The sequence below is a fragment of the Schistocerca piceifrons genome, chromosome 1, assembly GCF_021461385.2.
Source record: "Schistocerca piceifrons isolate TAMUIC-IGC-003096 chromosome 1, iqSchPice1.1, whole genome shotgun sequence".
NCBI lineage: Eukaryota > Metazoa > Arthropoda > Insecta > Orthoptera > Acrididae > Schistocerca > Schistocerca piceifrons.
The window spans coordinates 212,720,596-212,738,411 of record NC_060138.1 but is presented as its reverse complement, the minus strand read 5'-3'; the positions used below and the strand labels follow the sequence as shown (position 1 = coordinate 212,738,411).

At 41.6% G+C, this 17,816-nt stretch overlaps 1 protein-coding gene across 5 annotated transcripts in view; it reads right to left on the bottom strand.

The window, feature by feature from the left end:
- The window catches only part of LOC124712068 (atlastin), a 160,507-nt gene that overhangs the window by 2,776 nt on the left and 139,915 nt on the right, over window positions 1-17,816 (bottom strand). For all 5 annotated transcript variants that reach the window (XM_047242387.1, XM_047242366.1, XM_047242380.1 and 2 more), the window contains 2 exons: window positions 16,312-16,450; window positions 2,510-2,694 (listed from right to left, as the gene is read on the bottom strand). In XM_047242387.1, coding sequence (XP_047098343.1) covers window positions 2,510-2,694; window positions 16,312-16,450 — 324 coding nt within the window. The remainder of the gene's footprint in view (window positions 1-2,509; window positions 2,695-16,311; window positions 16,451-17,816) is intronic.

Sequence of the window (17,816 nt, the reverse complement as noted above, 5' to 3'; positions counted from 1 at the left end):
TATGTTAAAGATGAAATAAAGATAGTTTGTTATAAGAAAGATGACACTATAAAGTTAACTACACATCAGTTATTGCATGACAGTATCACTGCTGTGCTGTAAAATGCACTAATTTAACTGTATATCACAATATAAGGCAGCATGGATGTAATGGTGTATTTGTGCTGCAACCTTGTTGCTATCACATCGTTGATCTGGCCGTTACAATTAAACAGTGACATATTTAATTTGCAGCATCATTGTTGACCTTGCTGCTTGCTCCATCCCAAGCCAAGCCAAGCCAAGCAAGTGTATCAAGCTGGTCTGTGTTTCCGACAGGGATCAATGCTACCTGTCCTGAAACTTTAGCTGTGATTGGCTGTTTTAAAGTCACTAACCATGCTGCTGCTAAGCTGACTGCTGCTTATTACACCGTTTCCCAGAAACCGTATACAGACAGTTCTATTTGTTGTCAGCTTTGAAAATAATATGATGAGTGAGACCTATGATCGATTATTTTATTTCAGACATGTTTTTAACACACAATTATCTAGAACCAGAGGAATACAGATCATCAAAACTACATCATATTGGGTAAAATTAGGCTCAATAATTTTTGCAACAATATGGGAAGGATAGACAGCTACTCACCACAAAGGGGAGGTGTTGAGTTGATGGGCACAATGAAAAGACAAACATATACGCTTTCAGACAAAAAGTCCTTTTCCTGAAAGAGGAAACACACACACACACACACACACACACACACACACACACACACACACAAAGGACTTTTGTCTGAAAGCTTAAATGTTTAACAGTCTTTTCATTGTGCTCATCTGCAACTCTTTATGTGGTAAGTAGCAGTCGGTCCTTTCATTATTGCATTCTTGACCTTCCATAATTTAATAATTTTTGGGAATTCATAACATTGTTTCACTTAACATTACTCAGTAAATTATCATAATTAAACTCTACATGTGGCAGATGTATTACATGTAGTAGTTGTAGACAAAAGCTAGTAAAATGTTATCTTAGTTTGAGTACCAATTAACATTTAATTGAAAACTGTCTGGAGGAAAAAAAAAAACTATGAATAACTTTTCAGTTTTTGACTGGTGCAAGTATCTCTAGCGTGAGCATACTGCATTCAAAGTAGGCACACCATACCGCCTCTTCTTTCTCCTTGCCAGTAACATTTCTGGCATCAACAAATCGCTGTTACTATGATCAAACAATGGTGAGAACGTTGTTCTCACTTCATACCACTACACATAACACAAACTACCGGTGTGAAAAATTGCAAGGTAATGCCTGCAGGGAACAGTGGTGTTACTGAGTGAGCAGGTTGCCATACAAACATATCCTAATACTTGATAAACATATGCTACTATTTCCACTGTCACAAAGAACATTCTTTGGTCACTAAATGAAAGAAAAAGGGTTTGATTAATAATTTAGCAGAAACCTACAGTAACAAATTTTTATTATTAGCAATAGTCAAGAAACTTATTGAAACGTAGCTAAAACCTACGAAGTTTCTGTGATGATTATTTTTATTACCATGTGAATTGAGCATGATTTGTCGATACAGCATTACCTGGAGGTATTGTGGATACCAACAATACTGATAGTGAATAGGTTTGTCCTCACTCCAGTCCTGAGATACGTACAGTATCTTTGTGTGATTGGTCAAACGCATGTTTTTTCAGTTGCAAAATTTCAGTTTTGTTTCTTTCATTAGAAGAATGACAGAATTATGAGGGTCACCTTTAAGTTTTAAAAAAATGCAAAACGCGCACACACGACCACAGTCTCCGGCTGCCGAGGCCAGACCATGCTTCAATGCAGTTACATTCCATCCTAGATTACACGCCATTCATTGTTTACCTCTAAGTTTTGTTTCTGTTATATTATTTTATAGTGTAAGGTAGCATTTCATTTTGTACAATGGTATTTGTCATTTCACCTTTGCCTACTACGTGTGTGTTTAACCATGGCTCCAAACCAATTCTTAATACTGATTGCTGATCGCCCATCAAAACATGTACATCTCAAAATTATTTTTGGCATCAGACATAAAAACCCAAAATGAAGCAGAACAGCATATAATATAAAATACTATCAACTACTCACCAAGCAGCAGCGGGAGAACACACACACACACACACACACACACACACACACACACACACACACAAAAACAAGCGAGTTCAACTTTTACCAGCTTTTGGAGCCAGAGGCTGCTCCTTCTGGCAGAAGAGTTGAAGGGGTAGGAAGGGGGGAGGGGGGGGGGGGGGAGGGAGGTGAAGGAAAAGGACTGGAGAGGTTTAGGGAAAGGGGTAGAGTTTGGAAGCCACCCAGAACAATATCATCACCAAATGCTTCAATGAGAAAAATTACTGAAAATGCTCTAGGAAAGCAGCTCATGTAATTTAAAAATGAAACTATTTCAATATACTAAATTCAACACATTATTCCTGAGTATTGTAGAACAATGAAGAAGCTTAACAGTACAATGTAAACTTACAACAAGCATGGATTTTGGTTCTGGCAACTCGTCTCCTTTATATATTTCAATGTATGATTTGAAATACTGTAGTAATTCTTTTGCTTTCACTTTCTGACCAGCAATTTCTTTTGGCACTAAATTTTCAGGTGCTAGTAACATTGGAATCAGCCTCTGCAGCTGAACCTTGAAGTCATTCTCAATATCTGTAACAATTTTACAATTTTCATAGTTAACATGCTACAAGTTACAAAAAAATTCAACTGGAAAGACAGATCACATACATAGGTCACCTTTCAGTTACTTTTCAAAGACAGAAAATGATAATCGATCTACATAGCATCACAAGCTACCTTTTGTATTAATGGCTCTTAAAATTTAAATTTTGACTGACAATACTGCACGTATAAACACACCCACACATTTCTTTTCAGTTCTGTGGCTGTATCAACCATTGGGACATGTATAGTTTAATCTCAAATGCCCTTCATACCTTACTACAGGAGAGAAAAACTATGTTCTGTGTTTTTTCCCCTAATATGTGTCTGCCATATAAGCCTGTGTAGCACAATGCATATGGGAAAAACTATTACCTGGAGGCAGCAATACAGATATTGACAGTAGTTAAGATCAGGTGTTCACTCATCCTGCATAGATACTAATGGGATGAACGGAATTCCCTATGATGAGATTAAACAAAAAGAGATCTGTATCAACAATTTGTTGGGGGCCACTGAAGGACAATATTATGTATGGAAGTTGGCAACATAATGCTATTAACAATAAAGATCTGGAACCCTGAGAGGTTAAGTGTTATACATGATAAATGAGTCTAATATATGACAAGGCAAACTAATATTAAGTATCTATGGGGGGGGGGGGGGGGGGGAAGAGTGGCCAACATGAGGCACAATAGTGAACAAATGGGGGGAAAAACTTAAGGAACGAATTTCTGAAATTGGGAAACAAAAAGAGTGAAAGACAGAATACAATGAAAGAAAGGAGGGAACTAGGGTGCCTGCTTAGTGCACAAGTAACTGGAGAACCAGTATTTCAGATTTGGTATGTTCTCCCCTCCGCATTTTCTACAGGGAATGGGACACCATTGCCTCTAAAATTAATGCGTCACAACCAGAGATGTGCTCAGAAGGCAACCTGTTATGATTGTTACAGACAACTGTATGATCTGTAGCAGGTTAACCAAAAGTGCAATCTAGAAGTTGAATAATACGATTCTTGAAACAGGACTATAAAAAAGGAGAACTGATCCTTATATTAATTTGTTGAAAAATTAGTAATTTTGTTCCTTATAGTATGTGGAGATATTAGTATACTAATATTTGCATGAAATAAACTAGAAATTTTGCTTTTAGTTTGTTTCAGCCCCCTCCACGAACCACAGACCTTGCCGTTGGTGGGGAGGCTTGCATGCCTCAACGATACAGATAGCCGTACCCGTACCGTAGGTGCAACCACAACAGAGGGGCATCTGTTGAGAGGCCAGACAAATGTGTGGTTCCTGAAGAGGGGCAGCAGCCTTTTCAGTAGTTGCAGGGGCAACAGTCTGGATGATTGACTGATCTGGCCTTGTAACACTAACCAAAACGGCCTTGCTGTTGTGGTACTGCGAACGGCTGAAAGCAAGGGGAAACTACAGCTGTAATTTTTCCCGAGGGCATGTAGCTTTAATTTATGATTAAATGATGATGGCATCCTCTTGGGTAAAATATTCCGGAGGTAAAATAGTCCCCATTCGGATCTCCGGGCAGGGACTACTCAAGAGGACGTCGTTATCAAGAGAAAGAAAACTGGCGTTCTACGAATCGGAGCGTGGAATGTCAGATCCCTTAATCAAGCATGTAGGTTAGAAAATTTAAAAAGGGAAATGGATAGGTAAAAGTTAGATATAGTGGGAATTAGTGAAGTTCGGTGGCAGGAGGAACAAGACTTTTGGTTAGGTGAATACAGGGTTATAAATACAAAATCAATTAGTGGTAATGCTGGAGTAGGTTTAATATTGAATAAAAAAATAGGAGTACGGGTAAGCTACTACAAACAGCATAGCGAATGCATTATTGTGGCCAAGATAGACACGAAGCCCACGCCTACTACAGTAGTACAAGCCTATATGCCAACTAGCTCGTAGTGAAGGGAGACGAAAATTTAATAGTCATGGGCGACTGGAATTCGTCAGTAGGAAAAGGGAGAGAAGGAAACATAGTAGATGAATATGGATTGGGGGTAAGAAATGAAAGAGGTAGCCGTCTGTTAGAATTTTGCACAGAGCATAACTTAATAATAGCTAACACTTGGTTCAAGAATCATGAAAGAAGGTCGTATACATGAAAGAACCCTGGAGATACTAGAAGGATTCAGATAGATTATATAATGGTAAGACAGAGATTTAGGAACCAGGTTTTAAATTGTAAGACAATTCCAGGGAAAGATGTGGACTCTGGCCATAATCTATTGGTTATGAACTGTAGATTAAAACTGAAGAAACTGCAAAAAGGTGGGAATTTAAGGAGATGGGACCTGGATAAACTAAAAGAACCAGAGGTTGTACAGAGTTTCAGGGACAGCATAAGGGAACAATTGACAGGAATGGGGGAAAGAAATACAGTAGAAGAAGAATGGGTAGCTTTGAGGGATGAAATAGTGAAGGCAGCAGAGGATCAAGTAGGTAAAAAGACGAGGGCTAATAGAAATCCTTGAGTAACAGAAGAGATACTGAATTTAATTGATGAAAGGAGAAAATATAAAAATGCAGTAAATGAAGCAGGCAAAAAGGAATACAAACGTCTCAAAAATGAGATCGACAGGAGATGCAAAATGGCTAAGCAGGGATGGCTAGATGATAAATGTAAGGATGTAGAGGCTTATTTCACGAGGGGAAAGATAGATACTGGCTACAGGAAAATGAAAGAGACCTTTGGAGAAAAGAGAGCCACTTGCATGAATATCAAGAGCTCAGATGGAAACCCAGTTCTAAGTAAAGAAGGGAAAGCACAAAGGTGGAAGGAGTATATAGAGGGTCTATACAGGGCGATGTTCTTGAGAACAATATTATGGAAATGGAAGAGGATGTAGATGAAGATGAAATGAGAGATATGATACTGCGTGAAGAGTTTGACAGAGCACTGGAAGACCTACGTTGAAACAAGGCCCCAGGAGTAGACAACATTCCATTAGAACTCCTGATAGCCTTGGGAGAGCCAGCTGTGACAAAACTCTACCATCTGGTGAGCAAGATGTATGAGACAGGCGAAATACCCTCAGACTTCAAGAAGAATATAATAATTCCAATCCCAAAGAAAGCAGGCGTTGACAGATGTGAAAATTACCAAACTATCAGTTTAATAAGTCAAAGCTGCAAAATACTAACGCGAATTCTTTACAGACGAATTGGAAAAGCTGGTAGAAGCCGACCTCGGGGGAGATCAGTTTGGATTCCGTAGAAATGTTGGAACGTGAGGCAGTACTGACCCTACGACTTATCTTAGAAGCTAGATTAAGGAAAGGCAAACTTACATTTCTAGCATTTGTAGACTTAGGAAAAGCGTTCGACAATGTTGACTGGAATACTTTCTTTCAAATTCTGAAGGTGGCAGGGGGAAAATACAGGGAGCGAAAGGCTATTTACAATTTGTACAGAAACCAGATGGCAGTTATAAGAGTCTAGGGTCATGAAAGGGAAGCAGTGGTTGGGAAGGGAGTGAGACAGGGTTGTAGCCTCTCCCAGATGCTATTCAATCTGTATATTGAGCAAGCAGTAAAGGAAACAAAAGAAAAGTTCGGAGTAGGCATTAAAATCCATGGAGAAGAAATAAAAACTTTGAGGTTTGCCGATGACATTGTAATTCTCTCAGAGACAGCAAAGGACTTGGAAGAGCAGTTGAACGGAATGGACAGTGTCTTGAAAGGGAGGTAGAAGATGAACATCAACAAAAGCAAAACGAGGATAATGGATTGTAGTCGAATTAAGTCGGGTGATGCCGAGGGAATTAGATTAGGAAATGAGACACTTAAAGTAGTAAAGGAGTTATGCTATTTGGGGAGCAAAATAACTCTTGATGGTCGAAGTAGAGAGGATATAAAATGTAGACTGGCAATGATAAGGAAAGCGTTTCTGAAGAAGAGAAATTTGTTAACATCGAGTATAGATTTAAATGTCAGGAAGTCGTTTCTGAAAGTATTTGTATGGAGTGTAGCCATGCATAGAAGTGAAACATGGACGATAAACAGTTTGGACATGAAGAGAATAGAAGCTGTCAAAATGTGGTGCTACAGAAGAATGCTGAAGATTAGATGGGTAGATCACATAACTAATGAGGTGGTGTTGAATAGGATTGGGGAGAAGAGAAGTTTGTGGCACAACTTGACTAGAAGAAGGGATCGGTTTGGTAGGACATGTTCTGAGGCATCAAGGGATCACCAATTTAGTATTGGAGGGTAAAAATTGTAGAGGGATACCAAGAGATGAATACACTAAACAGATTCAGAAGGATGTAGGTTGCAGTAGGTAATGGGAGATGATGAAGCTTGCACAGGATAGAGTAGCATGGAGAGCTGCATCAAACCACTCGCAGGACTGAAGACCACAACAACACAACAAACTAGAAAGTGAAAAAAAGATGAAGCGAAAATTTGCATGAAAGGTTTTGATAAAGTGAAGCAATATGTTGACATGAAAATAATAAGACATCATGAAACATAAAGGAAATAAATCAGTGAAGTATTAGATTACTTTTAATGTCAAATATCGGACCTGTGAGAACTCCCACTGAAGTGAATGCAAAATCTGTTAAAAAGCCCTACTGGAAGAAATAGCAACATACCGTACAGACAAGTAATAGAATGTCTTTCATATCTTGTGCAAGTGGCAAAATCCAAATTCCGTACGCTGCAAACAAGCCAACGTTGCAAAAGATCTAGGAAACCAACATTTGTTTCTTATGAAAGGAGTTTCAAAGTGTCTTCAATGGACTACACATCTACAACTATGTTTCTGTGACAAAAGCATTTTTTGGCTCCAGAAAAAGCAGTCCTGCTTGAAATTCAAGTAAATAGTGAGATGTAGCATTTTTTATGGCAGATGCAGAATACATGGCAGTGACTCTGACAGAGCAGCAAGCACTCTGGCTTCAACAGCTGCAACTGATCTCTGTCAATGAATGTACGACGTGATATACAGCAACAGTCAAAGCACAACAAAGCTGGTGTTTACAGACTGCTATCATTTGAGGACAAAGCATCCAGACGTACATCTGTACTTTCACAGAAAACATTTTACAAGGCCAAGAATCAAGTTTGTAATCATTAACGAGTGTGACACGGTGGCCAACTAACTCAAGTAATGATATATGAAAAATAACTATATTGCGTGGATAAATTGGGTTTATATTCTGGTGGGTATGTTTGATATTAGAATGAAAATTATTTTACACTCAGGTAGTCACTTTTCTTAGATAAATGATGTTCAAGCGTTTCTTCACTCGATCCCCGGAACATGTCAAGAATCAAGAGGAAATCACAGCGGACAGTGGCGGGGTTAACGGAGTCCTTAAGACCATGCAAAAGGTGCAGACGAAACTTCGGCTGAGGTGTACGCCATGGAGATGTACGTGAATGGACCTGGAGGGGAGATGGTAAAGGGAAAGACCCCAGTTCGGAGAGAAGGGATCGCACGCGAACCGCAATCACGAGCCCTGACCTGGGCCGCCGATGTGGGAGATGAACTGCCGCAGGTGGGAAAAAGGAGACAGTAATTCGGACGCTCAGGAGAACTATGAATGTGTGCAACATAACTGGCGAGCAGTTGTGCACGTCTGATCCACAATGGAGGGACTCCAGCCTCCACAAGGACACTGGTCACTGCACTCGTTCCAAAACCTCCCGTCGCTAGGCGAACACCACAGTGCTGCACTGGGTCGAGTTAACGCTATGCTGAGGGTGCCACCGAATTGTAAACCGGACTCCCATGGTCAAGGCGGGATTGAACAAGGGTGCAGCAGCGTAGGGTCATTTGCACCCCAGTTGGTGTTGCTCAGGCAGCGGAGAGCACTCAGGTGCTGCAAGCACTCCCCCTTAAGCTGACAAAGGTGAGGCAGCCAAGTCAATCACGCGTCAAAAACCAGTCCTAAGAATCAATATGTCTCCACTACAGTGAAAGGATCATCACTAAGATAAAGTTCAGGTTCTGGATGAACAGTACAGCGTTGACAGAACTGCATGACACACGACTTAGCGGCCAAAAACTCGAAGCAGTGAGCGAGAGCCCATGACTGCGCCTTGTGGATGGCTTCCTGTAGGCGCTGCTCAGCAACACCACTACTGGTGCAGCAGTACAAAATGCAGAAGTCATCTGCATACAGAGGTGGTGAGACAGATGGCCCTACAGCTGCTGCTAGACCATTAATGGCCACTAAAAAATAGTTATACACTCAATACAGGGCCCTGCCGGACCCCATTCTCCTGGATATGGGGGGAACTATGGGAGGCACCAATTTGGACAAGGGAAGTATAGAGGTACAGGAAATTCTGGATAAAAATCAGTAGCAGGTGTCTGAGACCCTGGTGGAAGCTGCCCTGACATGGAGCCAGTAGGCCATGTGACTCCACAAGCCAACGCAACCGCTGACACACCATACGTTCCAGCGTCTTACAGAGCACATTGGTGAGGCTGGTGCACCAATAGCCATCCACATCAAGCGGATTTTCACAGGGTTTTACCACCAGAATGACTGTGCTCTCCCACCATTGCGATGGAAAGACACAATCGAACCAGATCCGGTCGAAGATGAGGAGGAGATATCACTTTTAGTCCGACGAGAGATGTTAAATCATTTGACTGTGGATCCGATCCAACCCAGGAACTGTCAGGGCAATGTGTAAGGGCACTGAGGAGTTCACACACTGTAAATGGGGTGTTATAGGGTTCACTATGGCGTGTAGTGAACAAGAGGACTTTCCTTTCCATACCCTGTTTGAGGGCGCGAAAGGCTTGGGTGTAGTTCTCCAACACAGAGGCTCTAGCATAGTGCTTCGCAATCGTGTTTGCATCGGTACATAGCATGCCATTGATGTTAATGCCAGGGACACCTGTTGGGGTCTGGTAGCCAAAGAGACATCTGATCTTCATCCAGACTTGGGAAGGTGTCATATAGCACCCAATGGTAAACACATACCTCTCCCAAAACTCCTGTTTCCGCAGTTTTATAAGCAGCCGAATGCAGGTGCGGAGCCGCTTAAAGGCTATTAGGTGTTCTAGGGAATGGTGCTGCTTATGTCGCTGCAGAGCTCACAGACACACTATAATTGCCTCAATGACTTCTGGCAACCACCAAGGGACTGTCTTTCGCTGGGGGGCACCCTAGAGAACGAGGGATCGTGTTTTCCGCCGCAGAAATTATCGCTGTAGTGACCTGCTCAATCACAACATTGATGGCATCACATGGGGGAGATTCAACGATGACAGCAGAGGTGAAGGCTACTCAGTCTGCCTTGTTTAAGGCCAATCTGGGTAGGCATCCGTGGGCATGACGCCGGGGCAGTGACAGGAATATGGGGCAGTGGTCACTACCACACAGGTCATCATGTGCTCTCCAGTGGATAGATGGGAGGAGTCCTGGGCTGCAAATTGATATACCAACGGCCGAGTAACTACCATGAGTCACACTGAAATGTGTGGCAGCCCCAATTTTTAGGAGGCAGAGTTCGAGTGGGACAGTAAATTTTCGACATCTCTGCCACTGCCAGTAGGCATGGGGCTACCCCACAAGAGGTTATGGGCATTAAAATCTCCCAAAAGCAGGAAAGGTTTAAGGAGTTTATCAATCAGTGCAGCGAATACGTTCAGGGGTACCACAGCACCTAGAGAGAGAGAGAGAGAGAGAGAGAGAGAGAGAGAGAGAGAGATACGTTGCAGTCAGTTTCAAGAGGGGTTTGATGGGGCACAGGCTCACTGCATACCGAGTTCAGGACATAGACGCAAAGTCCACCTGACACACTATTATATTTGCCATGGTTCTCGTAATATCCCCTGTAGCCACGAAGGGTATGGGTCCGTATTGCTGGGAACCATGTTTCCTGGAGAGTAATACTGAAAGCAGGCGTAAAGTTTAACGGTTGCCATAGCTCAGCCAGGTGGTGGAAAAAACCGCCGCAATTCCACTGGCGGATGACATGATCATGAGACAGGGAAGGCATGAAACACTCAATGAGGTAGTCGACGCCTCAGGGTCACCTGCTGCCACAGACTTATTTTCTGAACAGGCTATATGTATTGTGTCTGAGGGTCTGGCGAGATCTAGGTCATCAGCAGATGCCAGAATCTTCACCTCATCCTCAGACGCAGAGCTTATAGACAGTGGTGGTGTGGGTGCCACTGCAATTCCCTTGGTCTTGGGGGTTTCCTTTCTGAATTTCTGTTGCAGCTCCTTGGGTTTCCCTGTCTGGGAGGACTTCACTGGCTCAGTCTCCGAGACTGAGAATGAGCGTGATGAACTACGACCAGCTGCTTTTGAGCTCTTTAGCCACTGGTGGGTGTCATGTTTCCCACTAGCAGAAACCTGGGAAGGGATGACTCAAGGGACCCCTTCCTAGCGAGAGGAACTGGAGAAGACTTACACTTCTCCAGCTGAGAAGTGGGGACTGGTGTCCCCAATGGTTGGGACGACAGTGTTCCTGAGGTAGGTGGTGCGGGAGCAACAGGGAGGGAAGTGCCCCCCATCATCAAGGGGGCAGGTGTAGTCTTCCAGCTCTGAGAGCTGACTGGAACTCGTGGAACTGATGGGGCTACAACTGTTCTCGTAGTAGTGGCATAAGAGGTCATAGCCACAGGATGTAGGCGCTCAATTTTCCTCTTGGCGTCAGTGTAGGTCAGTTGGTCCACTGTCTTGTATTCCATGATTTTCCTTTCTCGCTGTAAAATTCTGCAGTCTGGTGAGCGAGTGAGTAAGGGGAATGATGCTCTCCGCAGTTGACACAGATGGGAGGCAGGGTACAAGGAGTATTGAAATGGGATGGATGTCCACAATCACAACATGTAATGTTGGAAGTACAGCGGGAAGACATATGGCCGAACTTCCAGCACTTAAAGCACCGCATTGGGGAGAGATATATGGCTTGACATCACAGTGGTAGACCATCACCCTGACCTTCTCGGGTAATGTGTCACCCTCGAAGGCCTAGATGAAGGCACCAGTGGCAACCCTATTATCCCTCGAACCCTGATGGATGTACCAGACGAAATGAACTCCATGTCGATCTAAGTTGGTGCGCAGCTCGTCGTCAGACTGCAAAAGAAGGTCCCTGTGGAATATAATACCCTGGACAATATTTAAGCTCTTATGAGGCATGACGGTAATGGAATCACCCCCCAGCTCGTCACAAGTGAGTAATACCTATGGGTGGGCGGAGGATGATGTTTTTATCGAGACTGACCCTGACCGCATTTTGGACAAGCCCTCCACATCCCCAAACTTGTCCTCTAAATGCTCTACAAAAGACTGAGGCTTCATCAAGACAAAGGAGTTCCCATCAGCTCTCTTACATACGAGGTACCGGGAGGAATAAGGTTCGCTGCCATCCTTAGCCTGGCTTTACTCCCATGGTGTGGCCAGGGAGGTGGACAATTTAGGACCAAACTTCCTTGCATTGTCCTGGGACTTGGAACACTTAGAGACTGCTGGTGTTTGATCACCAGCAAGTGATGACGTGGTACACTTCATCACGCATCATTCGCTCTGATGCTACCCAGTCCGACCAGGGGACCTCCCCACGGGTGCCACCCAGCTGCAGCAATGGCCAGCTGGCAGGATGGCCACTGGCGGGAGTCCCAATGCCCCATGGCGACAGGCATCTACTCCTTGGCATACCTGGGGAGTTAACGGGACAGGCATCAGGAGAGCAATCCCTGTATAGTCAAGGGGCTACAACCAACAGGTTACATGGCGGTCCCCCCCCCAAAACGGATTGGCTACTGTGCTGGATATGAGGTACAAAGAATTCCATGGTCCTTGTTGGCACCGAAAACAACACTGCATAGTGGGTGGAAGAAAATGCACCCAGGAAGGTGTCCTCGCTGAAGAGGTGGAGGATGAGGGGGGACTGCAATGCCACGATGAGAAAGTGGGCTAAAGATCTCAATGTATAATGGACACGATGCACCATGTAAGGCGCCCACGATGCACCATGTAAGGCGCCCTTCCCCAACTGGCTCGCTCTTTGTGAAAATTTTGAAAAATGGACGTCAAACCCTACAGGGGACCATCACAAAGGCCAAAAGGTGAGAGCCTCCTTTTAGTCACCTCTTATGATGTGCAGGAATACCTTGAACCTATTCTAACCCCTGGGCCTGCAAGGAGGAATAATTTCTGGTTCTGAAGGAAGACCACAATAACAATGTAAACAGAAATCCTTTGTCAACTGGTGTTTCTGCAACACTTTTTTGTGATTTCCTGAATCACAGGTGTCAGGCAAGCCAGTAGAATCTATATCAACAATAATCTTTTCCCGAAGTACATTACAATAAGCTGAAGTAAGTTCAAAACTTGTCCAGAGAACTTCCCATGTCTAAAGCCAATTTGCTCTAGCATATGTTTAGCATTGACACATTGGTGACGAGAAATGGGAACCACAGTTGTGCATACTATGGGCTACACTGATAGGCCTTCATTGGTTAATACTTCAACCACCAGTTACATCATCTCTCTTAAGCAGACAGGTAGGATTTGCTTAACACAGAAAACCTTGGTTCACATGGCTGGACAGCTTTTAATAGGGAACAGGGTAATCAGAGAGAAAAATTGTCACTCATTTATCTGTTAAAATGACTGCCCATCCTGGCACCATAGAGGTCTTGGAAAGTAAGGAGGAGGACTGGGTGTGAGAGAATTTTACAACTTTCACATAAAGTTGGGGAGCTCTTTACTTCACAAATGGATTGTTACTAGAACAGGCAAGGTCAGATGCTGGCAGCATTCAATGGGTTAATTATTTTACTAAGTCAGTGGGATGCACCACTTCCTGGTGAATTTTCATCTGTTCTTGTAGTAACTATTTGTTTTTCAAAACAGAGAATAACTTATTTATCAGGCTGCCTACTTATACCTTTACTGTGACTTTCACGATCTCTTATGCAATGATAGACAATGACATGAATTTGATAGTAACTGCATATAAGCAGCATGTGGCCTTTACTTTTTCACATGTACATATTCACGACACCACACTTTGTGGCACCCAACAAAATGGTCAATGAGAGAGAATGTGGTGCGGACTACTATTTCAAGGTATATAACAATGGAAAATATATTTCATTATTGTAGTGGAAAATTGTTTATCTTGGTAAGGAAGTAAAATTTTCATTCTTACTCGCGAACACAAAATGACACGGTGAAGATAGGAAATTTAAAAAGTGATACTTCATTACAAAATGCACAGTTTATGAAATATGCACAACAGTGATTCTGTGCAAAGCATAAAATTTATATTAAGAAGAAAATTTCGCCTGGAAAGTAGATTAAGAATATTTCCCCTCCTCCCCCCCCCCCCCACAAAAAAAAGAAACTGATTTTTTAAAGCATTGTACAATAATCCTTGTGAATATAATAATACCGAAAAGAAGGTCATAATTTCATTTTGTGATCTTCTGCGTTATTTTGCAAGGTAACTGTTAATTTCTCTCTAGTAAGCTGGACAAACTGACAGACTTTTATTGCAAAACTACAAACGAATACACTCATTTTCAGTGAGAATAATCATATTCACACCCTCCACCTATTAATTCATTAAAATATTTAACAAATATTATAGACACAACTTGGAAGCATTTGTTCAATTTGATAAACAGTTGTCAACCTAGGACGATAAAATATTTATTGCCCTAAAACAACCAAAGCTTTTGAAGAGAGAAGAATTATCACAAAAAGTGTTACAACCATGACCATAAGTGAAGGCATGAGCAAATCTTTTTTTAAAGTTGTGGAGATGCCACGTGGACTAAATTTTGGTGGGACAACGCAGCAACATGTGGAGAAGGAAGATTAGGCTTTAATTTCCCACCAGTAATGAAGTCATGTGAGATGCAACTGAAGCTCAGATTGGGGAAGAAAACTGGTCATGATCGTTGCAAAGAAACCTACTGGTATCTGCCTAATTCGATTTGCAAAACCATGGAAAACATATATCCTGAAGACCGGAGGGGAAATTGAACCCCGGTGCTCCCAAATCTGAGTCTATTGCCTTAACCAATACGCCACTTTGCTTGGTAGAAACTTTTGACATGAATGGTATGTCAGAGATTGCTCAGGCAACATCCATGTGGGTTAATGTCTTGGGTATAGTGGTTCTGAAAGCTTGGTTTGTGCATCTAAAGACGGTTCTATAGTAGCACGAAATCAATATAGCACAGTGAACTGGATGACATTTTGTGCGACAAAATACTTAGTAGATCTAAAAACCAAGATCACACATATCCATCCACACATATACAGACACAAGCAGATTAGATGCCAGCTCCTTTCAGTGTGAAGTGGTAGTAGTGTTGTCTCATCATTGTGGAGAGGATTTGAGGTGGACAAACCATTTGACTGTAATGCAGAAAACAATAACAATACAGCATCTTTCCCATTTCAGAGCTATATTTACTTGCCATACCATGTGGAGTTTGCTTACAGAGGTTTACAGGCTCTGTGTGCCACAAAAAACAGTACTCTCTCAACAAAACACTACACGACTTAGCAGTTATCTTATCTGAGTATTATTCTGTTTAAAGATGAGGTACTATTCTGTTTAAAGATGAATTGCGGGTTAACACGGAGAGTGATTCTGAGAATCTGGTCATTTGGAGGAAAGGGACGATTGCAATTTTGTGGAAAGATATCGCCGCAGTAAAAAACTATTTTTGTTTTAATGATTGCCATCCCAACTCTGCTCTGTCTCCTCCATTTTGTGATAAAATGAAACAAGACGCCCTTTTTTGAGCTTTTTTATGTCCTCCACAAATCCTACCAAGTATGAATCCCATACTGCAAACCAAATACTCCAGAAGAAGATAGTCAGTCTCTCTAGTACATCTGTTTGCTTCTTCTAAGAGTTCCAGCAATAAAATTCAGCATTTCATTAGCCTTCCATTGATCTTTTCTATGAAATAGTTCCAGTTTTCTTATTTGTAATTAATACCCCCTGGTACTTAATTACATCTACAACCTTTAATTTTTAAATTATTACTGATGTGGAGGACCTCTCACTTTTTATTGTTTAGGGTAAATTGACTCTTTTTGCACCATGCAGATATTGTGCCTACATAATTATGCAATTTGTTAGCTGGTGCTTTATATATATGCATTTGGATTTAAGTTCTAACACTCCCAGCAAGGTTCATTGCTGACCTACAGAGAGAACATGAGCAGTTACAGGAAATATTGCCTGGGGTACATTATACCATTATCCATAGTACACCAAGTAGTTGTGCATCAAGCATTACCATATGAAGACGTGCATCCAGCATTATACCATATGAGGACATCACAACTGTTATTGATATTCTGTCTGTTGCAGTGGCAGGACACAACACAGTATTTAGCACCTACAACTCATTGTCTCTCTTGCGTTCATATCGCTGTCTCATGGTTCACAATTTTATTAACATATTTTTTCCTTCAAAAATGTTTCACTGATGTTAATAATCCCATTAATTTATGGACCTAAACATGTATCAAGGACTACTATACAATTAGATGGACACAGTTATGCTTGCAATCACATCACTATTTTATTGCTACTGGCTGTACATCATATGTTTACATATAACAACTCACCTGAAAGTTTACCGTCAAATTCAGGATGTGTGGCGACTTTCAGTCCTGGGTGAGGCATAAGAAAGCATGAAATATCTGAAAAACACGACCTTATGTGTTGTCGTAGTGACTGCAATTCTGGGTGTTGTTTCTTTGAAATCTGGAGGGGGAAAAAAGATTTTGTATCATATCATTACTATACAAAATAAGTAAATCCTTCCTGCACTGATTCAAATGCTGTTCAGTATAAAAATAGCATATCCTTAACATGTGAGAAATACAGGTGGCATGCTATGGTAATGAAGTAAAATTTTACTGAAGCATTTTTTATTAAAATACTGAAAGGTTGACAAAGAATTACAATTTATTTTAGGTGTTTTTTAGAAGATGAGTAATGGGTATATTAGCCATATGAAGTCTGTATGTGTGGCCAAAAAAAGATCACATCCAAAGAGCTGTTAAGTCAATCACATCCAAAGAGCTGTTAAGTCAATTTGTGGCATCTGTCAGAACACTGTAGCGTGAACTATTAATTTAATTCTAAATATGAACTAAGTTTCTTACACTAGTGCTATTTCTGAAATCATAGTGTGTATTATAATACCACAAATACATCATGCAAAATTGCCAAAATATGTACATATAAGGCGGTAAAACAGTGACCGTAAGAGAAATATTGCTGTAAGCTGTGGTTCAAATAATATGCCTTAGTGGAAGACAGCTGCACATCAGGCATCCATCATTGTTCTATGGAGATGCTTGTAGAACAAAGAAATTGCTGAAAGGATTCAACTGAGTCATCAAATACAACACGTGAGATGAAATGATGTGTGTGGCAAACGTGTACTTTTACTTTGATGACACAGCTTAGCAATTTATCAAGAATAATAATGACAAGCTAAATAAATTTCAATTCCAGGTCGAACTTAATGAAACATTTGGCGTCAACTGGCAACAAGTACACTTATTATAAGAACTATTCAAGAACAGAGCCAAACATCATAGGAAAACAACACGTTCCTACATACAACATATTTTGGCCCCAATGTCACACACAAGGTCTGTTCAAAAAATTCCAGAACATTCATAATTTCACACCAATGGTGTGTTGGAACGAACCACAGTTAGCATCCCTGCACATGCCTATGTTTAATGTGTAACTGCTGGAGGTTTCATTATTGTATGTCTGTTAGTTATTGTTCAGTGCTATATTGAGAAGAATGTTGTGTCTTACAGTTTGTAAATTTTGAGATGGCAGAGTTGAAGAGCAACATGTCAGCATTAAGTTTTGCATGAAACTCAAGAAAACCTTCACAGAGAGGTGACAAATTATGCAGTAAGCCTACACTGATGAGCGCTTAAGGCATACTCTGTGTTATGAATCATTCACATGGTTTAAAAATGGCTGGGCAGAAGTTATAGATTACCCCTGTTCAGGATGCCCTTCAGGGGTCTACAGACGACACTCATGACAGGAACATCAATGAAATTGTGTGTGCCAATCAAAGACTGACAGTCCAAGAGAT